This window comes from Leptonotus elevatus, chromosome 5 (assembly GCF_054856555.1).
Source record: "Leptonotus elevatus isolate MCC_2025b chromosome 5, RoL_Lele_1.0, whole genome shotgun sequence".
NCBI lineage: Eukaryota > Metazoa > Chordata > Actinopteri > Syngnathiformes > Syngnathidae > Leptonotus > Leptonotus elevatus.
The window spans coordinates 16,496,826-16,523,360 of record NC_141243.1 but is presented as its reverse complement, the minus strand read 5'-3'; the positions used below and the strand labels follow the sequence as shown (position 1 = coordinate 16,523,360).

The 26,535-nt window shown below is 41.1% G+C and overlaps 1 protein-coding gene across 1 annotated transcript in view; it reads right to left on the bottom strand.

The window, feature by feature from the left end:
• adgra2 (adhesion G protein-coupled receptor A2) overlaps positions 1-26,535 on the bottom strand; it is a 58,324-nt gene that overhangs the window by 14,110 nt on the left and 17,679 nt on the right. Inside the window, exons 2-3 of the mRNA XM_086076943.1 lie at positions 19,786-19,857; positions 2,501-2,572 (exon numbers count right to left, since the gene is read on the bottom strand). Coding sequence (XP_085933069.1) covers positions 2,501-2,572; positions 19,786-19,857 — 144 coding nt within the window. The remainder of the gene's footprint in view (positions 1-2,500; positions 2,573-19,785; positions 19,858-26,535) is intronic.

The window sequence follows — 26,535 nt, the reverse complement described above, 5'->3', positions numbered from 1 at the left end:
TACATACCAATGAAGGAAGTAGAGATGTTTACGTTTTCAGGCTGGAAATACAGTCCCTATGGTGAGTTTTGTCATTTATTTGAATTCATTTAATTCCAGTTGACAAAATCACAATGGGTTGTGTGAAGCAGAGCTGCGACTAATGCAGGCGGTTCTTGAATTTTGTAGTTATATTTATAAACAAAGTACAATATAAATATTAGGTTTTGTCATTACAGTTAAAATATGTCCAAAAAGTCTGCCTTTATTTTATAATTAATATATATAAAAATGTAGTTATGGAAAGTGAAGTCTAGAAAGACTTTTATTATTTTACAAAAACAAGTAGAGCATTTGTTTAGTGAAATCCAGAAAGACTCTATTTTTAGAATATTAAAAAGAAAAAGAAAAAAAAGAGAAATGATGATGACATTACCGAATGAATACTGAGCTCTTTAAAAAGAAAAAAGAAAAAAAGAAAAAATAATAATATAAAAACAATGCTACGTGAAGACAAAAAGGCTGTTTTTATTTATTAGATTTTTTTATATAAAAACCTTATCCTTTCACATATTAAAAATGCACTTCCAATAAAGTGTAACCAAACAGGTTGTCATTTTTTTTAACGCAGATTTGACAGTGTCTTCTGAATGTAACAAAAAAGTAACTTGTAATATAATTAGTTACTTTAAAATCAAGTAATCAATAAAGCAACTGAATTACTTTTAAAATCAAGTACCTATAACCAGTAAAGTAATCAAACTACTTTCAAAATCAAATAATCAGTCAACTGACTTCCGGTAAGTTATTTAATCGAGGTAACCACGGCAACACTGCCATTGTTTTGTACAACCACACGGCCGGTATGTAAAGTCGCATCCAAATGAGAAGATCTGAAGTCTTCATCCGACTTATCTTTGCTCCACGGCTCCACGGAACACCAGTAAATGTTTATCGCCAAAAGCAGGGCCCCTGGCCTAAGTGTGATGTATTGCCACAGCCAGAGAGATGTGCTCTGCTGCTCCTCTGACACTACCCAGCAGAGCACCGTCCAAAGCATGTGTTTATCTCCCCCTGTTTGTTTTGAGAAGCCCCAGACCTTGCAGGGAAAACACAAGCAAGCAGGAGGAGGAGGGAAGGCCAATCGCAGACGACAGCAGCTCCAAGCGGCATCTCAACCGGACAGTGAATCAAACTCCATTATGTGCTTTCAGATTCAATGACGCTGGCCCAAGTCACTTAATCACGATTAATAATCAACATTTCTGGTGAGTATGATGTATTTATTAATTTTTTAACAGGTTTTCATTGTTTTGTCATGTATTACGAGGTGTATTAAGTCCAGGTACCAGAGTCATGATGGAACCAGATTCTCCATCCCAGAATGCAAATGGTGTGGTCATGTCTGTCTATTTCTAATGACAAAAAACAAATAGGGTTCTCCATGATGGAATAACTTTATTTTCTCTTCAGCTCGTTTGAGTCATGATGGAAATTAAACGTAAAATAATATGGTTCGTCTGACGTCATCTTCCATGACCCAGAATCGGCATTCGGATGGACATACAAACGCAACTGCAGCGCTCCGATTATTTTGACATTCGCTCTGCCAAATGCAAAAAATAGACTGTTGTTGTTTTTGTTGGCTTGTTTGTTGAACTTATTTTCTTGTTTTCTCACAAACAATTTGAACTTTTTATGTTTTTATTGGATATCATGCACTAAACAATGAGTATGCGAAACCCTCTCGCCCAGGCCATACGTAGCATATCAAACCCTTTGGCCCGTGGGCTGTAAACGGGCCGGTGAGTAAGAAAGCTGGTGATGAATGAATACATGCTGTTTTTGCTGCTTCTTAATGATGCATTCTTAATATTTAGCAAATCGTTTTATTAATTGCTGTTAAATCTTATAATTCTGTCTTAAATTGACACAATTTAAATGCAATTGAATTGAATTCATTTCTGACCCCCCCCCCCCCCCCCCCCCTGATTGTGTAAGGAGTAGTCATTTCTGTATAGTTATCTGTTTTCAAATGTTGTCTGTTTGAAGTTATTTCTACCAAAGGACGCTTAATCAGTTATTAAAATGTGAACATACTTTTCCTATCCTGTACTGTCGCGTTTGCATGTTATTAAAAACATGGAAACACAATCGCAATGTATTAAAAAACATGTTTGTGTTTGTTGCGAGTTTGACGAAGATCAGATCACATAATGATCCAGATAGTTAAAAAAGGCTTCACATACCGTACTTTTCTTGCAACTTTATTATTTTCATTATCTACCCTGTACAGTCACCTGCATTAATCTTACATGAACCAAGAAACATAAGCATGAACACGACTTGCAGTTCAATCTTAGTGGAGTTATGCGCTCTACTACATTTCTTTCCATCCATCCATTTTCTTAACCGCTTGTCCAGCACTATTCAAATAAGATTGATCATTCTAAACTCATAACTTGTCTTTTTTTTTTTTTGCAAAATGCTGTGAACTAGAAAGTGAATCACATCCACTTACAGTTTCCGGAGCTCAGAAAGACCTTGGAAGGCTCCGGGCATGATGGTGCTGATTAAGTTGTGCTTGAGATCCCTGCGGAGAGAGAACATATCAAATGATATAATACACGCAGTCGCAATGTTGACACGTCTTCACGGAGCCCCTTGACAAGAATGCTTTATATAAAACAAGGCAACCGCGAGAAAGTGATTCTCATGGCCTAACCTGGTGCCTCAAGCAGGACACAGCAGGATACCGCACGGTGATAGGAAATCTTATCCCAGCAACCACCTGGGCTTGAAGAGAAACATGTCGCTGAAAAGACCAGATAAGTCTTCTTCTCCTTTTCTCAAATAGTTCATCCCAGGATTTTCTCACTGTAACACCGTAAATATTCATTCTTTCAACTGCCTTTGAAGATCTAATTTCATTTTACTCACTGCACTGATCTCCCCCCGCTTCCCATTCCACATCCACATCCATGTGGTAAAGGATTTAGCGAAACTCCCTCGCCTCCGATCAACTTTGTCCCGTGTTTGATTTCACATCCAAGTTTTTTTTTTTTTTACTGCTCTGGTGGGAATAGCGAGGTCCAAGCAGGTCAGGAGACTGATTATCTGCAGGACGTGGTCAGCGCAAGTTGGAATGTCCTCGTTCTTTCAACATGAAAAATGTCCATTTTCATCACACTTTCATCGCGCGGATTTCCGCGCACGAGCACACAAGCATTAACACCGGCCGATACAGGATGCGCCTTTTATCTATTCCATTCCTACAAAGGATGCCACTGCAATAGGCACGTCATCAGGGGATTCTCTATCACAAACTATCTTTCCTCACTATTCTCAACAGTGCTGATTTACGCCATGCATGACCTCAGAGCTATTTTGATCAAACTCTGGATCTAGAAAACTGACAAATACAAAAAAGATGTGTTTCATCTGCATACTGTGTAAACTATAATAGCAATGCTCAAAATATATATATATTTTTTTTTGTGTGGAACATTTTTGCGAATCAGTGACTTCGTTTAAGGAGCAACTTTCTTTTTATTTTTATTTTTTTCTTAAGAGCTCAGTATTGTTCATTCGGTAATGTCATCATCATTGCTCTTTTTTTGTTGTTGTTTTTTTTTATTTTATTTTTTTTGTATGTGGGTGAGTATGTGTATGTGCGTGCGTGCTTGCGTGCGTGCGTGCGTGCGTGTATTTGTTTGCTCACCAAAAACCTATTAGAAAAAATCCCATACCGTTCACCTAAACCGAACACCGCCGTCAGGAGACCCGAGGAGCAACTTTCTAATTTTGTGGAGCAATTATTATTATTATTATTATTATTATTATTATTACTATTATTATTATTATTATATGTATTTATTTATTTATGTTGCAGGTTAATCCCAAGGGCCAGTAAGGGTTTTATTAAACAATAAAAATATAACAATACTGTGTAACGATAGAATAATTTTTTTTGTTTTGTTTTTATTTCCTAAATTCACACTGTGTATTCATAGCAGCAAACGGAATGTCATTTTGAAAACATTTACTGTGCAGACCTTAAAAGTCCAAATCAAAACTCAGGACTACATTGTGAAAACAAACAAATAAATTCACACTGATATTCAACATATTTTATGCTATATAATATAAAAAAATAGTGAAAAGTGCATTCAATCAGCCAAGAACTAATTCCGGTGTTAAACGCGCTACTAGCCTTAAATTAGCTTAGCAATTAGCATGGCTTCTCAGTCATTTCTGGTCATCCCTTCGTTAGGATGATACTTGTCAGAAATGAATCTTATTCAGGTGATGATTAATGACTTAAGAGCTACTCCGCAACATGTTAAGGCGCATTATTAGGCAGCCGAAGATCGTTGCTAGCCTGCTGCTGCAGTGAGAGAAGCTCAGAGCTTCCTACGTGACGTGGGCCAGTCAAGCTTTTTGGGATCATCTAGGAAGGTCTTCTTCTTCTTCAGCTTCTTCTTCATCTTCTGCCATTACTTCTTTTTCATCCTTCCTTTTCTTCTTCTCCTTCATTTTCTTCCTTTACTACTTCTTCTGTGAGGAGTGGGAGGGATAGAGAGAGGGAGAAGTGCGGAATTTTGAGCGTTTTTTTGTGTTTTTTCCAAGTACTTTTTTCATCTTTTTTTGAAATTTATGTGTAATAGGTTTTTCTTTATCTTGTAGTTTTTTTTTGTAAAAAACTTAGTGGTTAGTGTCTGTGTTTTTTGGTGGTGGACCGGCGTCGCCGGTAGGCTACATGCGGGTGGTGGAAACGCCGCTGCCGAGTTCGAGCGTCTCACTCGCCGGCACGCAGTTAAACTGTTGGTGGAGGAGGCAGGACTGGCCGTTGGAAGGTGGTGGGATACAGCAGTATTAAATCTGCGTCCCGAATGAATGGAGCGATCGTTATCTTCCTTGATGACACTAACAAGGTGGGCCAGGTGGTCGAAAGCGGTGTTGTGATTAGCGACACCTTCACTCCCGTTCTCCCCCTCGTGAGCCCTGCAAGGAAGGTAACGATCTCGAACGCTCCGCCGTTCATTAAAAACGAGGTTCCGCTCGGGGATTCGGCGGCGCCGGAGGCTCCGGTGTTGGCCGGTCCGTCGGCTGTGGTCGCCCCTGTGCCGGTGGGGTTGGCGGATTCGGTTGATACGGTACCGGTGGTGGGTGGGGCCGCGGAGGAGTCGACAGGAGCCGGCTGTGGCCCGCCACTGCCACAAACCGATAACGAAATACAGGAATCGATTAATGAAAAAAGGGGTGCAAACGCCATCATTCTAAGACGGTGTGATAATGTTTTTGTGAATGAAAACATGGCTGATGTAGGTGATGAGGCAATGTCTGATGATGACACACTGAAAGTGTCACAAAAGAGAAAACTTACTGTACTTGTGAAAGGTAGTGCTAAAAATAGAAAAACGGCTGAAAGTGAATGTGACTTGACACAAGATGACAACGATGCACCTTACTCTGTCGAAATGATTAGGAGGTTTCTTGAAGATACAAAAGGGGTACGGCAAACCGCCGTATCCGAGCATTTTCCCGATCTCAGACTTTTTATTAAGTCCGCAAAGCCTCTTTCACGAAGGCTTGGATAAGTGCTCACCGACCAAGAAATTTATCGGCTCAGAAAGAGCATAACAAAAGTCAGAGATGAATTGAATAATGATGAAATTGGTGATTAAATTCCTTTTATTGTTTTTTTTGTCATTGCTGTGTTGTCCTAATGGGTCGCTATTTATTTTTTCCATTTATGTGTGATTTTAGTATGGGAACTTTGAACGTGAATGGTGCCCGGGCTGATTTCAAAAGAGCTGCTCTTTTTAAGATGATGGAATTGAATGGACTGAATGTGTTGTTTCTTCAAGAAACGCACAGCACTGACAACAATGTCTGCGAGTGGAAAATAGATTTTAAGGGGGAGGTCATTCTGAGCCATGGTTCCTGTGCCAGTGGTGGAGTTGGGATTTTATTGGCTCAGAATTTTTTGCCGGCTTCCTTTAGTGTTGAGGAAACTATTCCAGGTTTTTTACTGAAAGTTATAGCTTTCTATGAAAATGTTAAGTTAGTATTTTTAAAAGCCTATGCTCCAAGGGTTGGAGAGGATCACGTTTTTGAATAAGTTAGGTGATGCTCTTAGCACATGTCGTGGTGATTACGGTTTTTAGGCGGTGATTTTAATTGTACTGAAAATCCCGCTCTGGACAGGAATCATCCTGAGCCACACCCTGGGTCGTCTCACAGACTCAGGCAGCTCATTAAAGACCACGAGCTGTCTGACCTATGGAGAGTTTTTTCATCATAACACACGACAGTACACATGGAGCCATCGGAATGAGAATTATTTATCCCTCGCCAGACTTGATTGCTTTTACTGTTTTAGTCACCTTTTGAATATTTTTAAAAGGTGCTCGATTCGGCCTGTTAGTTTTAGCGATCATTTTCTTGTCTCTTGTTCCATTTTTATTCAGAACATTCGCTTACATAGCGGCTATTGGCATTTTAACACAGCTCTTTTGAATAACCAGGCTTTTAAAACAGCTTTTAAGTTTTTGGGTTATCCCACAGAGAGAGCAGACCCAATTTTCCCACCATCCAGCAATGGTGGGATTACGGGAAAACTCAGACCAAACAACTGTGCCAGAATTTGACTCGCTTTGCCACGGGTGAGTTGACCCGGACTGTAAGGGGTCTGGAGAGACAGGTAGAGGAGTTACAGTCTTTAGCTGCTTCTACAGGAAATCGAGGGCTTTAACACTCCCTCAAGTCCAAACAGTCGGCGCTGGCCAGCCTGCTCGGGGTTTCTGCACAGGGGGCGCTGGTCAGGTCGCGTTTTATGAACATCTCGCAGATGGATGCCCCCTCTCAGTTTTTCTTTGGGCTTGAGAAGAAAAATGGACAAAGGAAGATCATTCATTGCTTACGCACGGGTAGTTGTTCCGAAGTCTCAGATTCTTCTGGGATCAGGAAATATGCTGCCGGTTTCTACAGAGACCTTTATAGGAATGAGTGGTCAAGTAATCCAGTGGCACACAGCAAATTTCTAAGCGGTCTCCCTCAGGTGAGCCAGGAGCAAACCCCCCAGTTGGCGGCACCGGTGAGGCTCGAGGAGCTGGAAGCTGCCCTGGGGAGCCTGCAGTGTGGCAAGGCTCCTGGCATTGATGGCCTTTCGGTGGACTTTTACAAGTCCTTGTGGCCGATTGTCGGACCAGACTTGCTTGCCGTGATGAACGACAGCATCAAAAAGGGGAAACTCCCGTTGAGCTGCAGGAGGGCCGTCATCACCCTGCTACCAAAGAAGGGAGACCTGCAGGACATTAAGAACTGGAGGCCTGTGTCCTTGCTGCGAGAGGTGATGTCGTCCATCATCCACCCTGATCAGACCTATTGTGTACCGGGCAGGCTCATTAGTGACAATGTCAATCTAATTCGGGATTTTTTGGAACTCTGCAATTCATTGGCTCTTGAGACTGGTCTAATTTCCATAGACCAGGAAAAGGCTTTCGACAGGGTCGAACACCAGTACCTGTGGTTTCAGCCCTGACTTTATAGCCATGATCCGGGTGTTTTATTGTGACATTGAGAGCGTTCTTAAAATAAATGGTGGTCTGAGTGCCCCCTTCGACGTCCGGTGGGGGGTGAGGCAGGGCTGCTCTCTCTCGGGGATGCTTTATTCTCTGTCCATAGAGCCTCTGCTCCACAAGTTAAGGGAAATTTTAAACGGTGTGTACATCTCCCAGTGTTGTATGTCTTTCAAACTGTCTGCCTATGCCGATGATGTCGTAGTTTTAATTAAGTCACAAGAGGACATTGATACTTTAAAAAAAGTTGTGACAGAGTTTGGTATTATTTCATCTTCGCGAGTGAACTGGGGGAAGAGCGAGGCTCTCATGGTGGGAGAGGGGCTGAAGACCAAGCTCAAATTGCCGGGCGAACTGGAATGGAAAATTGGGGGTTTTAAATATCTGGGCATCTTTTTGGGGGATGAGACCTACAAAAAGAAAAACTGGGATAATGTGTTGGAGACGGTGAGGGAGAGGTTAAAACGGTGGAAATGGTTGCTGCCAAAAATGTCTTACAGGGGCAGAACCCTCATCTTAAAAACAACTTAGTCTCGTCTTCTTTGTGATACAAACTAATGGTCTTGGCCCTCCAGCCTCTCTCCTGGAAGAGTTGCAGCACATTTTAATTGATTTCTATTGGGGGGGCAGGAGGCACTGGGTTCCACAGAGCATCCTTTTCCTCCCTAAAGAAGAGGGGGGACAGGGCTTAGTGCATTTGGCCAGCAGGGGCGCTGCTTTCAGACTCCAGTTTATACAAAGGCTCCTGACTGGCCCCAAGGATGTTCTGTGGAGACAATTAGCCCGATGCACCCTGCAGCGTCTATATGGCCTGGATTTCAGTTTGTTTTTAATGGACTTGTCTCGCACGAGCACAGCTTCTCTGCCTTGTTTCTATCGGAGTACTTTCAAAGTCTGGAACTTCCTGAGAAAACAGCGGGCGGAGCAGGCCGACTCACTGTACTGGCTCATGCAAGAACCTGTCCTACAGGGAACCCTACTGGACTACCCTAGCTGGGGGGGAGCGACTCTGTCCAAGACCCTTCAAGCTGCAGGGGTCGCAACGCTTGGCAAGGTGGTGGAGCTGACCGGTCCCAGTCTCGAGGACCCCGCTCCGCTGGCCTCCATTCTGGGGATACATTCCTTGAGGGTCGTTAAACAGCTGCTGAACCTCTGGAAAGGAAGACTGGCTGGACATGAGCGCTCCCTCCTCAGTCTATATGGCAGTGGTTCCCTAACTCCGAACCCAGAGGACGGCTTTCCCCACATCGGCCTGCTCCCAGACTTGGGTGACTGCATAAAAATAAACTTAACGGACGCTTGGACACTCCATGGAGGAGAGTTATAGATGATGAACTGAAGCCAGCTTGGGGCACCTTATACAAGGCTCCAGTGGTCAAAAAACACGGCGATGTTCAATGGCGGATCCTCCCCGGCTGGATGCCGTGGAGGATGCCTGCCCCTTCTGTGGACACAGGGAAACAGTCTTTCATTGTTTCTATCAGTGCGAGAGTTTGCGATCTGTTTTTGATTTGGTTGATAGGGTTTTTACCCAATGCAAAGTAGTTTTTCACAAGCACTCTTTTATTTATGGTTTCAACCACAAGGGCCAGATCAAGAGAGAAAGCCGGGTTTTAAACTTTGTTTTGAGCCAGGCCAAGATGGGTGTGTGGTTGTCCCGTAAAAGGAAAGTTGATGATGGGGCAGAAGTCGATCCCACGGTTCTATGCAAAAAGTTGATAAAGTCCAGACTCTTTATTGATTTTAGTTTTTACAAGAGAGCAGGAGATTTAGATAGTTTTTGCGAGATGTGGACTGTTAACGGGGCACTATGCGACGTGAATGAGGAGGCGCTATGTTTTAGTGATGTTCTGATGTAAAAGCATTTTATTTTTATTTTTTTATCTATTTATTTAATTGCTCTTGCCGAGCTGTGTGTTATGAAAATAATGTAAATAAGAGCGGTAAATAAATGTCACTTTTTCAAAAAATTGGATGAGAAGGCCGGGCTCTCAAGTCTTTGCTCTGATTCACCCCAAAGGGGTTCTATTGGATTGAGGTCAGGACTCGTGCAGTTCACCCACACCAGACTCTGTCATCCATGTCTTTATAGACCTTGCTTAGTGCACTGGTGCTCAGTAATGTTGGAAGAGGAAGGGGCCAGCTGTTCCCACAAAGATGGGAGAATGGAATAGTACATGGTCCGTATGCAGTGCAGTTCTACATCATTGAATTTATAAGCATACTTACGATCTGAATTCCAAAATCGTAAAAACAAAATCAATTAAAAATGAGGGTCATCCTTGCTACTCCTACAAATCTCTTTACAAGCTGCTTACAAGTTTGAAGGTTGATATTTAAGTGATGACTATCGGCGTGTTCTTTCGAGCAGACCTTGACAAGAACTTCACAGCTCAGTGGCTTTGATTCGTGATGTCTGACAACAGCTGTCATCAAGTCAGGATAATATCAGACCAAATACACTTCAAAGCTTCATGCATGCTGGGCAAGAAAATGAAAAAAGGACTGCGGTTCCAGCTATATGTTGCTACATTTGTGTCCTAGGGTTGGGACAAGGCTCTCTTCTCCTCCACCAATGGGGACTCTTATCTGATACTAACACCGGAGAGGATGCCGTTTGAGGAATCATTTCTCTGTGACTGTGATGAACACCGAGGTGCAGAAGGTGCTCCGCAGGGTGGCAAGAGGTAGATTTGTATTATAAGGAGCACTGCGTCGGGAACGTGACATTGTTTAGGACCCGGCCCCGGAGGGAGCTGGAAAAATGACTGAGGCTGGGGACTGGCCGCTCATTATCGCTAGACTGGAATCAGGAATTTCCTGTTCCTGTAATTTTCTTATGGAAAGCCATCGCAATCCTGAGGCAAATGTCTTTACTGTAATTCTAGTTATCTCCTGTTGTGAATGTATCTGTGGGTAAGAAGTATGTTTTGAAAATACAAAAGCAAGCGTTTACTGGTTCCTTGTTTCCTGACAAAGGTCAGAGGAACCATTTTTGTTCCGCGTGTCATTTCCTGTCTGGTTGCCGTCTTAGCAGAGGCCCTCACTCGTTTATTTTTACAGTTTCCTTTTTCTCCTTTTTTCACAAGCTAGCTTTCCCCTTCTGGGAGGGGCAGGTGGTTTGGGGTATTGAGCGCCGAGCAAAATTGTCCCTGCGTATAGTTCAGCCCCCACCTCCTTACTCCTTAACACACTTATTCACAATGGGGTCTCTGTATCGCACCCCCCCAAACACACTCCTGCCTTTCCCCTAAAACAGGAAACCAGGATCTGCAGAGCTCTTGTTTTTCTACTAATTTCCTGCTTTGTTACCCATTGCCCTGATTATTTTCTTTATATGCTCTGCTCCCCTAAGATTGGATACCTAATCAACCTTTGTCTGGCACTTCTCGAAACTGATTGCTTTGTAAATAGTAAAGTACAAGCCAGAGAAACAAAGAGACGAGTGATATGCGTCAAATGATTGGAGCCAAAATTGAGATGTCAAAGGGGCCGGACGGGTGCTAACATTTTTATTTTGTGCAACATTTCCCGAGTTGATTACAGTATATGTTTTATAGTCTGCAGCAACAGGAGTGTGATGCTATTCTGCCAAGAAAAACTTTACAACCCTCAACTTGTTGACTTCATTTTTGGCATTTGGATGGACCAAAGAAGCAGACGATTACCGCTTCAGCGCTTGTGTTGGCTTCACGGGCTCAACGAGCAAGCACGGTGTCTGCCATTAATGATGTTATGTCGGTGATAAAACATTTCATGTGCTGGGAACACTTTCGAAACAGGAACAATGGAGCTTGATTTTTGTGGTTAAAGCTTCAGCAATAGTTGACTTCATATCTACGGTGGAACCTCTAGAGCCCAATGCCCCAAAGTCAAGTACAATTTGGAATTTGACCACGGAGCATATTCTGGTAAATGCGCCAGACAAAACTTTGGAGTACAAAACCAAGTGATTAAAAGACTTAATGATGACCATAAAACCAAAACTAGAGCTCATTGATATTGATGTAACCGACAGCAGCACAAGCCAGTAAGATTCTGGGTAAGATTCTTCTAGGGTGCCGCCCTCTGTCAGTGATAATGCATACACTTGGGCTGGCATGGCTCAGTGGTAAAGTTGTTGTTTTCCAACCAGGAGGTTGTGGGTTCAATTCTCAGCTCTTAGGACCATGTCAAAGTGTCCTTGACATCATATGTATGTACATATTAGATTGAATAATTGAATGTTAGTGGAATGCTAACCAGCAATTTACTTCAGTTTAAAGGAGAAGTCAACCTTAAACATTTCATGAAAATAATATATGTGACCTTTCCCGTCAAAACATGACATTCTGATTAATATTCCGTTTGTAGAAAATGAGTTATGATGCAAAATCCAGCTGGTTTGTTCAATCTCAGGGGGCGGCCATTTTGCCACTTGCTGTCGACTGGAGATGACATCACAGTTGCTCGCTCATGCAACGACCAATCACAGCTCATCTATTTTCTGAAGCTGGACTGTGATTGGTTGTTACCTGAGCTTTGCACAACTGGGATTTTTACTCAAGAGCAAGTGACAAAATGGCCGCCTTCTGATACCATATTTAGACTAGTGGGGCTGCATGAAACATATAATTGTCAAGACATTTTTAAAATGGTATATGGTAATAATACTAAAGTTAAGAGTATTTATATTATTATTGCTAATAACAATAATAATAATAATAATAATGATCATAATGATACACATAATGTGTGATGCAAACTTTAAAGCCATTAAAAAATGTTTTAGACTATTTTAACTAATACAACTAATACAACATCTAGATAGGATTAAAAACTTGTCATAAAATGAAAAGGGAAATTAGACTATTAATAGCAGGGGGGGGAGCATTAGTCTATCGAATGTAAATGCTGTCAACAAATAATAAAAGTGTACTTTAGGCCAATATAGACGCAGCTCAGCTACATAAAAATGTTGATTTACTGATTTGCCATCCACCATCAAGTCCATCAGAGATGCCAATCAGCAAAAAAAAGAAAAGAAAAAAAGAGGCGGCACAGGGAAGTAATTTGGAAGGAGATAGGGTGCATGGTCGTTGGGGCTTATTTTGAAATGTTTTCATATTAAAGTAATTGGCCATTACTGTGTCTTCGAATATACAGGCCTACTATCTTTTCCATTTTAAGAGTTAATAAAAACTAATGTAATTATATTCAAGGTGATTTTTCTTCTTCTTCCTTATACCTATTTTTGGCGGCCCCCCGGAGTCCCTTGCGCCCTTAGCCTCGACCTATTTGCCCTAATGTGATGTGACGCTCGTATGGCAACAAAAGCAGTACAATATGGCAGGACGTCAACAACAAGAAACGAGCCGTAATCTCTGCTGCTCCTGGAATGAAGGTTCGGCTGTGAAAGGCCGGCGTGATGGAGGAACATATAGAAAATGTGAGCAAGGAGAGGCGTTCAACAAAAATACGCTGAAATTGTGACTCCAGAGAGAGCGTAAGATTTAAGAGCATCAGTACCATATCAACCTTTCCCAGGAAGTGCGTAAAATAGATCTAGTGACATATAAAGCATTCCATTTAGTAATTGGCTTATGAGGTGACTAGCTACGTGTTTCAATAAAGCCCCAGAGCCATGACGGAGCTCGACTTGTAACACAAACACCCCGCTCCTCCAGTTTATCTGCAAGACACATCTGGAGTCTATCAAGTCCAGCAGCACCCCCCGCCCCCCCTTTCTATTTCCTCTCTCCGCCACGCTTAACCCTTTCCTCACTCGCTCCACCCCTGCATGATAAGCGCGAGGTTACCCAAGCAGGATGGCGATGGGAAACGTGTGGACGTAAACGTTCATTTTTCTATGTGTGGTCTTTTTAGAGTAGCGGGGCTGGACAAAAGGACTCGGTTGGATGTTTTTTATGTGCTGCCCACCTCTTCTTTGTTCCAACTCATCAGCCGTCAGTCGCTTAGCCTGTGTGGAAATCTCTCGCTAAGGAAAACAAGCGCACATTTGTTTAAGACAAATTGCAGGGGCATGCGTTCGCTCTCTCCCTCCCCGCACTCTTCGGCCACCGTACCATCTATAGCCATCATGGCAACCCCTCCCTTGTGTCGGTGAGCCTGTTTAAGTTGGACGGCTTTCTAACCACTAAACGCTCAAGAGTCGCCTGTCTCCCATTTTGCAAAAGACACAAAGCGTGCTCACTTTTATCAATAATAAACATAATGTGATAATGCCGCTTCGGGTGTATATGACATGGACGTGGCCCAAACCAATCCGACATGCGAGCTAAATGTTGCATGATGTGTTCTCATCCGCGAGGGTCATTTTAAACTCTCGACTTGAGGAGTTTCTATAACGTTGCCAAGCTCACTGCTGCCGTTCCAGACCCGTCCACTGCAGCGTCCTGCTGCTCCCTCATCCATCATCACGGCTGCCCTCTGCTCTCGCTCCCTGCTCCCTCTCTCCTCCCCACAGACCCCGGTAATGAGGGCCCCTTGCGCCTTGCCTGTCTGTCCTGCGTGTCCCATGGTGCACCGGGGGCCCAGTTGGACAAGAGCCAGGCAGCCTCGGCCGGCTTTTGCTCATTATTCTCATTACCTCGCCTCAAATCAGCGCAGGACAGGCTGCTGGGATCTGTCCACAACTCATAAAGGTCCCGGCTTGTTAGCGGGCTTGCCTGCATCAGCTCCCATCCGAGGGGTGGAGGTACTTGTGAAAGCCTGATAGTCAGTACTGTATCTGAGTGTCAACTTATGATCAATATAATGTACTTATCTTTTAATTTTGGGGATAGTTTAGGCTTAGTATCTCCAAAAAGTATCTCAACAGTGCCATGAAAGCAGATGAGCTTTAACCCAATATATGTTCCATTATTCATTAGCCATAATATATATATCTATTTTTTTAAATGATTATGTCGTCTTCCAAGAAGCAGAAAGTGGCCTGCTAACTACCAAGCACAAAGATAAGCAAACACCTCGACCAGGTTCCATGACTTTATGAATATATTTGTACAGTATATGGGTCATTGATGGATAACTTTGGTGGTAAACAAATAATCAATTTGAGACTTTTGAAACACATTTAAAGACAGCCAAAAAAGCAGCTATCAGGTTTATACTGTCTTACAACTATGTCAACAAGTTATGCTTTTAGCAACTGGACATTTGGTAATACCTGAAAAAAATAATTAACTTAAATTTTTTCCCAACACATATTATACTGTATTTTCATTAGAATTTGACATGTGTGATTAGTTTGTTGGGTTGGCTAGATGGCTAATTGTTAGCCTCATAACTTTTAAGTTGAAAATATTTGCTGCAACCATTGTAAAAAGCTTTCCATGATAGATGCATGTCCTAAATTGTAGATAATAATAATAATAATAATAATAATAACAAAGAATACATCTTTTTATAATAAATTAAGTGGGTCTGGTGAAATCCTTATCCGTCAATGACACGAACTTTCATTAACATGCATCTGTTTGTGTGTGTATGTAACTAGCTATTTCTACATATAGCACACTGTGCCACAGAAACCAGGTATGATTCAACCCCAAAACTGGAAAAGAAATGAGGCATTCCGAGATCCAAATGTAGCTGTTGGACGCCACGGCTATTTAAAAGAGCTCCAAAAACACAGTTCCGAGGCAAAAACAAACAAGGCTAAATTGCTCCACTGCACTTGGGTGGTTTGGCGGCTTATGAAGGCAATCGCGGCTTTGAGGAGGTTTGTCCCAATGAAAGGGCTAACTGTGTCGATTTCGGCAAAGTCTGGGCGAGGGCGGCTGAGCTATTCATTTATTCGTCCTGCTCGCAGCGGCAGATCAGATTGCCTTCACAATGAATACGTTTGGTGTGAGTGTTGTTTCAAATTGTTTGACAAGAACCGAGGGTTCCCATACTAGGAAGTGCAATGCACTCCTGCAAGGGACAACAGTGGCTCATCTTTAAGAATTTGGGCCTTGGAACCACAATTTGACGATTAGAATCCTGTCTGCTTCCTGGCTACTGCCGAGAAGCTCTTGAGCAAGGCACCCACTCTGCAACACCACCCAGCTCTCTGTGTATAACACAGAAAAATATATACAGCTGAATTTCTGCTTGGGTTTATAATTATAATGCAAAAAGGACAGTAGAAAATGTAAGAAAAAAATATATAGAAAAACATTTGGAAAAAATATATAGTAACATAAGAAAATTATTACTTCAAATAAGCAAAATTTAACTTAAATTTACCTGTAAGATTTTGAAAAATAAGAAAATAATACTAGACCCATATCATCCACAGCGGTCTTGAAAAAAGTATTTTTTGACTAAAAAAAGTAATATTTACTTTTTTCAAAATATAATATATAGAACTATTTTTCTCAAAATACATACGTATTCATTCACATTTGGCTAACTTAGCCTGAGTGTCAAGCAGGGAATCAACAGGTCTCATTTTTATTGTCTTTGGTATGTCCCAGGCAGGGATTGAACCCACAACCCCCCAGCTCTACCAATAGACCATTGAGCAGGTAGTGTGTAGAGGTATTTCACTTCTCTCTGATTGTTTTCATATTTGTATTTTTGCCATTAATTACTAGATTATGCAAAATCTTAAAATAAGAATAATCAACTTTTGAAACCCCAGTTTAGGGCCTTTGATGTTGGTTTCTCTTCTTAAAAGAGACCCTGACTGTAATGACAAGTGTGCTCTATATTATTTATTTGGTTTTTACTAACATAATGATGAGATTTATTTTTCAGAAATCATTTCCAGTTTAATACATTTTGTAGAAACTATATTTGGACGTACGGCGTATGGCTCTCTGCCGAGCAATGTGAAACGCTTATGAAGAAAGCAAGGTCAACCTCGTAGCGTTCCTAAAGAAACAACATGTGATTAGGAGAGTCTAATACTACCCCCACGCCGTGCTCTCGTCATTCACCAGACGCATTCAAGAGTTTTGATCGTCCCTTTAGGAACGCAACAGAGGCTTACCGGGACCTTGCTTTAAAAAAATAATAATAATTATAGGCATTTCACATTGCTCGGCATTGCCGCCATTCTACGTCACTATGCACTGAATGCGTTGCGACGTAAATAACAATGTACGTCCAAACACATTTTCTACAAAATGTATTAAACTGGAAATGATTTTTGAAAAATGAATCTCATAGTTATGTTAGTAACAACCAAATAAATAAACAAACAAAGACAAAGACAAACTTGTCATTGCAGTCAGGGTTCCTTTCGTCACAGTACTTAAAACTGTCTCTTAACGCTCAATGCCAAGACTGCTTGATCAAATAAGATAATTTGAGCATCTTAAAATAAGCAGAATGATCTTGTCTGACAATTTAATTTTAAGTAAAAATAACTTGCCAAAGCAAAATAAGCAAATTTCGGTTAAATTTAAGAAATCACATCTTACTTAATATTTCAGTTTTTGCAGTGTAGTAAAAATACAAGTTAAAATGTTTTTTAAATGAAATAAAGTGTGTGCGGCCAGTGAGTGTTTATCGCCTTCGAGTAGCGGAAGAGATGCTGTGTATTTCCCTGATGTGTGTTTACTCAGCCCGAGTAGGCTTGCCCTTTGATTATAGTGCTGACCACATGATATGACTAACTGTTCACTACTGCTCCCAATGACAAGCATATGGAGATGACATACTGGAAGCAATGAAACGACCAGGATCGCAATGGCAGGTTCATTATGGCCAAATAGAAATAGAAGCTCCAGGGAGGAAAATGTATCACGGCTCCATCTCTCCACAAATCACTGCAACGGTGGATTTCAATGTCACATTTTTACCATCAGACAACGATTTTCCCATGCGCTCTAATGCAATGATGAGCGGTGCAGCTCAATTAAAGGCTAAGCGAGCGGACCTCCGCTGTTGTGTCAGACAGCCAGAAGAGGAGTCAAATGAGGCCTGCATGATTTACATGATATCAAATCCCTATGTGAAACCCTCATATGTGTTGTCGAGCGCTTCCAGTCTCCAAGAAAAGCTCCACCCTGTTGCCTCCTGCTAGTTTGACCACTGCTGGCTTGAGGCTGAGCTCGGGTTTCTCGACCCGACGACCCTTCAGCCTTACAGGGAGCACGTACCAAAACAAGCACGTCCAGCTCATTTTACATTCAAAATGTTTCTTTGCCATATTCACACTCATCTCTGTTCTTTGTCCTTTTCAAATGTAGCGCAAGAAAATTGGGTGGCAACGTAGGAAGACAAGAGTAGGAACATGAGCAAATCGGTTTTGTACCCCACTGGCAATCGCTCCAATAAGACGACAACAGCAAATGAGCTCTTTTTAACATTTAAAATATATTTGCTAATCTTCCTGGGTGGCAGATCCCACTGGCATGTGGAACTAATATTCCTTTATTGTGCGAAACTACAGTATCCCGGCTGAGAGAGCGTGTTTGTTGTCAGCTACCAGCGTGCTGTAAAGCTTTACTGGCATCTTCAGTCATTTGAGTCCTGTGCAGAAAAAACAACAACTCTTAGATGAAGAGCTACAGAGGTGCCAAGATGGTACTCGTCATAGACATTAGGCACACTTAAAAAAAAAAAAGAAAAAAAAAAAGTTTTACTTTTTTTTTAATTATTATTATTATTTATTTTTTAAAGTTTTTTTTTTAGGACATTACTATTAACATTAGGCACACTTGACCAACAAGATCCTAAGCGATGCCTGTACAAAGATAATCAGCAATTTCGTTAGTAAGGAATCAACTTTAAAGTGGCAGTAAGAGAGACCCAAACTCAAGTCAATCAGTCAAAGATGATAATACAGTGGAACCAGTTAAGTCAGACAACCCTGAAGTCATACAAATTTGAGTCTGACCTACATTTTGGGGAGAAAATGTGCCTCTAAAGTCTAAAGTTGTCGCATAATGAGACACAAATGATGAACTGAGTTTTCAGGTTTTTTTTTTTTTTTTTTTTTTTTTTTTACTTTGGCTTTACTTTAGATTTTATTCCTAAAAAGAGACCACTCTCAACAAGGGGTGTTAAGAGAAGAATACACAACCATTTATTGAAGATTATCGGATTAGGAAGGTCCAGCATTTGTCAAAGTTATGATTGAATACAACCTGTTGCTGCTTTCACGTTATACAGTGGCTCTCCTTTTTTTTTTTTTTTTACACCTGTGTGGCAATTTTTTTTTAAATGACTGAAATGTGGGAGGCAAATTCACACCATTGCACTACAATCATGCTATGTTAAAAAGTTATATGACCCAGGGTTTTATTTTTGAATTCATATTATCCACTTCTTTTCAAACTTGTAGGTTTGGAAATTCAAATTAAAGTTTGATGATGGAGATTTCCATTATAACTTAAACTAAAGTATTAAAGTACGATGAGGATAAATATACCATATAATGCTAAAAATGATGTGACATTGTGTATGTGGATAATGATGATATTTTTATAGAGAAAAACGGCAATATCAAATAATTGTTCAGCTGTGATGTGACTTTTCCATTATTTCTTTATTTTTACATTGACGTAGTATCGCATTCGGCTATACTGACAGCTGTTCACAATTGTCCATTATTTTATAAATAAAGTTCTGTAACCAAAAATTATATTGAAACTATACATATGTGTCCTGTGATTGTATGACAACCAGTCCGGGGTGTATTGCACCTCTTGCCTAAAATCAGATGGAATAGCTAGGGCTGCCTAACACGTGACGCTAATGAGGACAAGTGTTGTACAAAACGGATGGCTGGACTACACAAGGTTACCGCACAAGTACACGCTTGGATCGTACCGTGATCCACTGGAAATCAGCCAATAAAAGGTCACTTCACTCATAAATCAGAAAAGGCAATAAAATCGATGTACTGTTTATTTCACTTGTCTATCACCCATCTAACAGCTCATCGGAAGAAATAACGATGCAACTACCGATGGCTAAACGAGGCCAAGCTGACAGCCTCCCATCACGAGGGATTTACCTGACTGAGAATGACTGAGGTGAAATTATAAGAACTTGTGAGTGGAACAAACGCAAATCCAGCCAGAGCAGAGCAGAGGATCATCCTCCTTGCTGGACTCGAGCCCGCCGAATGGAATCACACAAGAGCTGCTCAGTCCTCATCATATCCTGTCTGATTTGCTCCCCGCGGGCCCCCGAAGTGAAAAAGCAGCTCACACATATGGCGAACTACACACGCAACACACATGCCAGGCTGATTATTGATAAAGATTGATGAGCTACTCACAGCTTCTCCAGGGCATTCAGTCCGAAGAAGGAGCCATTGTTCAGGACCCTGATTTTGTTGTGGCTCAGTATTCTGCAAAGACACACAAAGAAAATGTGATCAACATTCCAGTGAAATACATTTGACACTGCTGACATTTGTTTTAGTGACAAGGGAGGAAGTCAGGTTTCATCAAGCCGCACGCCACAAGCAGGCTTGGGGAGTAACGGAATACATGTACCGCCGTTATGTAATCAGATTGCAAAAAAAAATGTAACTGTATTCCATTACAGCGCGAGTGGGACCGTTGCTACATGTCGGGGAGGTGGGAACGAACAAACTGACTCGTGGTGTCCTCCACACGCGGGGAGTTTGAAAAAGCTTCACAGACGGGAGGAGGAAATGGCGACCGGTATTCACTGGAATTTACTCGGAGCGAAAGTTTGAGCTGAGAGTCCAGCGGCATGCTACGTGCTGTAGCGTCTTGCTAGCTAGCCCGCTAGCCTACAACCATAATGTGAGTTACACCTTCCAAACAAATCTTCCTCCCACTATTTAAACTTCATACACAACATATACACGGCTGAACTTGTGACTGGGATAAAAGTTAATTTTGCAGTTGATGTCACACATCATCATCCTCATTGGATGACTATCTATCTATCCATCTATCTCACTGTGGTGTGGTTGCTTTTAGGGACAGTTTGAAAACAGCATACGGCCTTCAATCAATCAATCAATCAATCAATAGCCTACATGCTTTTTAATTACACAAGGATTTTTGCTATTTGTAGGCTGCCCGGGTCCCTATCACCCGCAAATAGCAGGGGCACATTGTATAGAAATATATATTGTGGTGATATTTATTTTTATTTTGTCTTCATGAGCATACTCAATATTGGAGTAATCCCAAAGTAATCCAGTTACATTACTTTAATATTATGGTACTTGAATTAAGTGACATTTTTTTAGCAGGTAACTTGTAACTGTAATGGATTACATTTGAAAAGTAACCCTCCCAACCCTGGCCACAAGGACCAGAGCCAACTGACTGTGCACTTGCTGCTACCGTCGCACGTGATACTACCCTGGCAAGACAGCAGACGAGATGCTTCCAATTAAAGATCGAAAAGAACATCAAGATTATAAACGGAATGGAAATCTTGATCATCATTTTGCATGCATTTTGTACATCAAAAGGAAGTTTGTCCGCATCAAGCGCATAACGACACGGGCCTTTTGCCTCGCTCGCTTGTACACGGCAGTCTTATCGCTGCAGACACACTGCAAGTGAGGCTGAGATAAGTGACGAGGGATCATGGGAAATGGACATTTAGAGTCAACAAGGCTCTTCACTCGTCACAATGTGAGAGTGAAGTACAAGTGGCAGGCCATGTGACTTACGTGACACTCTTATATGCTGAAGGGAGGAAATGTGGGCGGGCTCCATGAACAGGATGTTTACTTTGGCTTCATTAAGGTAGACAAGACTTAAGTAGTGAAACGGGCAACATTTTGGGCTCTATTGTAGTTTAGTTTATCTTTTATATGCCCCCATGTCACCTGACACTTTGGTGACTGAAAATAGATGAATCTTTAGACCAGCTAAATGCAGGTCTAAGTTGTGGCACAGGTGGTGTAACACAATTTTGGTGGATTTGATCGAGGTGCAGGCAGACAGATTCTGAGCTCCGTCGATGTTGGTGGTGGATGTCATCGTATTTCATTCATAAATAGGACAACAGCGTCCCTGCACTGAATTTAAAGGGAATGAGAGGAGCCGCCGGCATTGGCGCAAACGCTCACTTCTAACTGTAAAAATACAGTGCCAAAAGAAAGAAAACTTCACACCCACTCTTTGCTCTGGAGTTGCACTGGGAAAGAAACCTTCCCCAAGTCATTACAATTTAGCATCACCCTATCAAGTGTGAAAATGGCCATTTCTAATCAACTTTGTGGCGGGGGCGCACGTGATGAAGCAGTTACAAACTAGGGCTGGGCAATAAATCGAATAGTTGAAAATGAGCTAAATCGTGTAAATAAACACACTCTTGACTTATTTTGGATTATTAAAAGATGATTCTGTGATATCCAAACGTTATTGTGAGTTGTAATTTTGCACGTGGTAGAATGCTGGAAGTTTACAAAACGTGTTTACAGTAGTTACTAACTACTTACCTGTAATTGTGGCATTTAAGCAAGTTGTGCACAAGATATATCAATGTAAAGTTTACGTTCAAAGCCACACTAAGGAACTTTCGATTTACGTTGATTATGGCGGCGCCATATGGACAAAAGTGGTATTGTTATATCTGAAGGAAGACCACATTTCCTATGAGGACAAGCGCATTGTGTCATTTTTTTATCTCACACCAGCGAGTGAAATCTGGGCCAATGTTGATCCTTGACTGTCCTTTCATCCGGGTAGTTTCCTATTTTCAAATTTTCTTTTTTGTCTCCTCAGACAAATACTTTTTGGTTGTTTTGCAGCTTCTGCCAGGAAAACAGTAATCGTGTGTCAATATTCAAATTGGACTTCCGTCTTTGTAACGATTGGGTGATGGGGAAAGTGACGTATGCCATAAAGCAATCAGCACATTTGTAGTTTTTTTGTGTGGCAGTGTTCCTACCATCCTCCTCAAAGTTGCTTGGTGCCAGGAAAAATTATACAGACCCCCTCAGGCCATGGCAAAGGTACCGTTCAACTAGTTTTAAGTCGATGTTTCGTCAGAGGAGAAGAACATATTTTATTAAGGTTGAAAAGTTTCTTACTGCTACTTAAAACTTATTTAAAATCAGTATGAAATGAAACCTTAAAATAACTGTTTGTTGGATTTATTACTTTGATTAAAATCGATGAAAATCTTAATGGTCCAGAATAATTGAAAAAAATCGAGATTTTATGTTTTGGCCATATCGCACGGCTAACAAATCAGCTGAAAATGTGAATAGAGCATCTTATCTCTCTTTTCATTCATTTTCATTCATTTCATTTTTATTTTTGTTTCAGGCAATGACAAAGCACACATTTAGTGTCAGGTTACACAAGAAGAAGAAAAACAACAAAAAAGAACACAAACAAACCTTTTCACTTTTTTTTGTTCCTGCTGTCCCAAATTCTAAAATGGTACAGTCCCATTCATCTAATCAAAACATCCTCCATGAACCAGGAAGTGGCCTACTAGCATACAGTACATATAAAACAAACAAACAAACAAAAACAAAAAAAAGCACTCATTTATTATTTTTGTCCCACTTTTGTTTTTTAATCTTGGCAAGTATCTGAGAACAGATACCAAAAAAAACAAAACAATTATGTTTTCTCTTTTTGAAGTTTGAGTCACATTTTTTAAGCGCCCCCCATCCTAAAATGAATGTCGTATTATGATTTCATACGAGTTCACGAGTAAAGAGTTCAACCTCGACAGAGTAATCTTCTAGTTTGCATAGTTGCGCTCAAGCTTGTTGACAGTTTTTCAGTTTTACAGCCCGGTACACTGCCGAGTGGTGTCTCACCGCAGGAGGCCGACGCTAGCGCAATCATCAACACACCTTTCGGGTTTTCACAGCATTTTTCTCCACACCACATGCAGATTAATGGGGTGTTTGCGACATTAAATGTGGCTTAATTAAGACCGCCGAGGCATGGGTGCACCTTTAAAAAGTGCGGCTGGCTGTGAACAGACTATGAAACCCCCATCACCCCCTCTTGTTTCCTGCCACATCAATAAAAACAAAAACTGCCTTCAGCTCCACGCCTTCCAAGTCACTTAATGACCCGATTCAATCATCCAGCTATGGTTTACTGGAACTGGCCAACGCTCACTTCTTCCCTTCCACAAATACTCTTTCAGGAAGAAAAGAAAGGCAGCTTGTAAGCAAAATCTTCTTTTTTTTTTGCCCGTCAACATCTTCCTGCAATTATCTTCGTTAACTACCACATAAATGTTGTTGCAGAAATGACTACTGATAACAACATGGATGTCGGTTTTATTCAAAGTATGCTAATTCCAATCACTTCCAGTAATGCATTCTGCTGCTTTAAGGCAAGCAAAAGTGAGCAACTTTTATTATGTTTGGCAACAGTGTTTAAAACCTGCACTTTGGGGGTGGAAAACTGAGTGTGAACATGTGTTGCTAACTTGCTGCGCATCAGTAAAGACAGTAAATGTGCAGCTCAGACATCGTTCATTTGCAAAAATAAACATTCATGTTTCATGCTTATACAATTTGTGGTTTGGTTGCCTTCCTATTCAATTAAAACTGAGGTTAAGGGCCGCACTGCAGTGTCACTCGCAACACGTCATTTAAAGGGCTCACACGTAAAGCAGAGAGATCACTTTATAAATCTTCAGTTAAAGCGGAAGTCAACCTTCAACATTTCTTGACAATAATATGATATATGTGACCTCACTAGTCTAAAGATGACATTTTAAATCATATGAGTTATGCAGCAAAATCCATCCGTTTTTATTCATCTCATCTTAGTGGAATATGAGTTAAGCAGCAGGCGGCCATTTTGCCACTTGCTGTTGACTGAGGATGACATCACAGTTACTCAGGGCTCGGGCAACGACCAATCACAGCTCACTTGAGCAACTATGATGTCATTTTCACTCGACAGCAAGTAGCAAAATGGCCGCCTGCTGCTTAACTCATATTCCACTAACGCAATATTAACCAAAATACCGTATTTAGAGTAGTGGGGCTGCATAGAACATATTGTGAATCAATTAAGGGGGGGTGACTTCCCCTTTAACTCATTCACTGCCATTGACGTCAAAAAACAATTTTAACTATTTCTATTAGTTTAACATTTTTTCCACTTTTGTTAACAAGAGTAAGAAAATAAATATTGTACATTTAGACCAGATATTAAATTTGTGATTAATCATGAGTTAACTATTGAAGTCATGCGATTAATTACAATTAAAAAAAATTCTCTCCTGATGCCCTAATTTTAATAATCTTTTCTTTTTTTTGAAAAAAGATCATTTTAAAAACGAAAAGAAAAGATTATTAAAAATTACTTTTTTGAAAAAATATTATTTAAAAAAAGAAAAGAAAAGATGATTAGAAATTAGGTCGTCAGGCGATTACATTTTTAAATTGTAATTAATCACATTACTTCAATAGTTAACTCAGGATTAATCAAAATTTTTATATCTGTTCTAAATGTACAATAACAATTTTTTTCTAGGTTTTCATACTCTTGTTAAAAGTGGAAAAAAATTGAAACTTACAGAAATAGTTCAAATGAATTTTTGACGTCTAAAGCCGTCAATGGCAGTAAATGAGTTAACACACAGATATAACTGCTACCCATGACACAATGCCAGGTTCATCTTGGAGCCCATCAAAATGTCATGGCGCCATAGAGACACTGACCGAATGACGCGTGGCCTAGCCCGGATCTGAACCTCTGACTCCCAACACATAAGGTCTCTCACTTGACTTTAGGCACAGTATCATTGCTATAACAAAAAGCAGCCCCGAGATGAAAGCTATAGACATCCGGAACTGGCAGAATAATTCAAAACAGATAGAAGAGGAGAAAGTCCCATCTGGCGAAGGAACACGCCATTTAATTCAATGCAGACAGTTCAAATACTGATTATTCTTCTTTGACTCAGCTTATTGTGAAACCCCAAAAACATTAGTCACTGGACTGACCATATGTTTGGCTCAATACGCACGCATTACCTTTTGTAGCGCTCTATCATCGACAAGGAAATATGCTTTTAACCGTCTGAATAGGGTTATAATTCATACCAATGTATCGTAGAGATTTTTCAAACTTCGTGTTTGTACTGTACTGTAATGTCAACATATCAGCGTCATCATTAGAAAGTCTTGGCTGCTTAGTACAATAAGGCAAAAGTGGAATGAAACATTCAACTCCTAACTGTTAAATCTGCTTCATAACTGACATTCACAAATAAGCAAAGACCACAAAAATGAGCTCTGTGAAACTCACTTCCAGACTTTGCGCCCTCGTGCATGTGTGTGATGTTTAGCTACATTGAGGACATTGTTCTCTTATAAACAATAAAGAGAGCGCGACTCTGAGAAAGAGGACGGCCGACCTCTGTAAACAGACAAAAATAGTCTGCGTTCCCATTAGGCTAAACAGGAAACCCAGCCAATTAGCTGTTTATGCAGAAGCCGACTTCCAGGGTCAGGCCTAGGAGAGCGAGCACTTCCCGGACGGCCAACGAGCGGGCGGAGCGGAGCGGTGTGTGCGGGCAGGTGGCCGCTGACACACACAAAGTCAAACAAGGTAAACACAGCTATGTAAGAAATGTCCTCAAAAGAGCTGCCCTGTTGCGAGTCAACTGAGGCTTTGTGACATGTTAGCAGACGGAGTCAATTCATCGAATTAGCTATACGACACATGGCAGAGAGACGCTCTAACTCAGTCCAGACCATCTCAGCGCTGTATTTAGCATCTTTGATTCACTTAAATATGGAGGCCCTGCATTCTAATTGAGTTCATGTCATCTATTTGAAGAGCGGGGCTTCGTGTCAGTCTCGAGAGTCTCGTTCAATGGCGTCTTCTAATCCGTTTGCATAGAATGCACAGGAGGTTAAAACACTGCAACACCAGAGCCACAGAGGCCAGTTTTCAAGTCACGGTTGAACTGGTGGACAGCATCCGTCAAACATTTCAAACTTCCATCAATACAGAATTTCTGAGACTCCACCAATAGAAATGTAGAATTCGGAACTAATGCTGCATTCGAGGAAGGTCGGAGATTCGGATTTATGCCA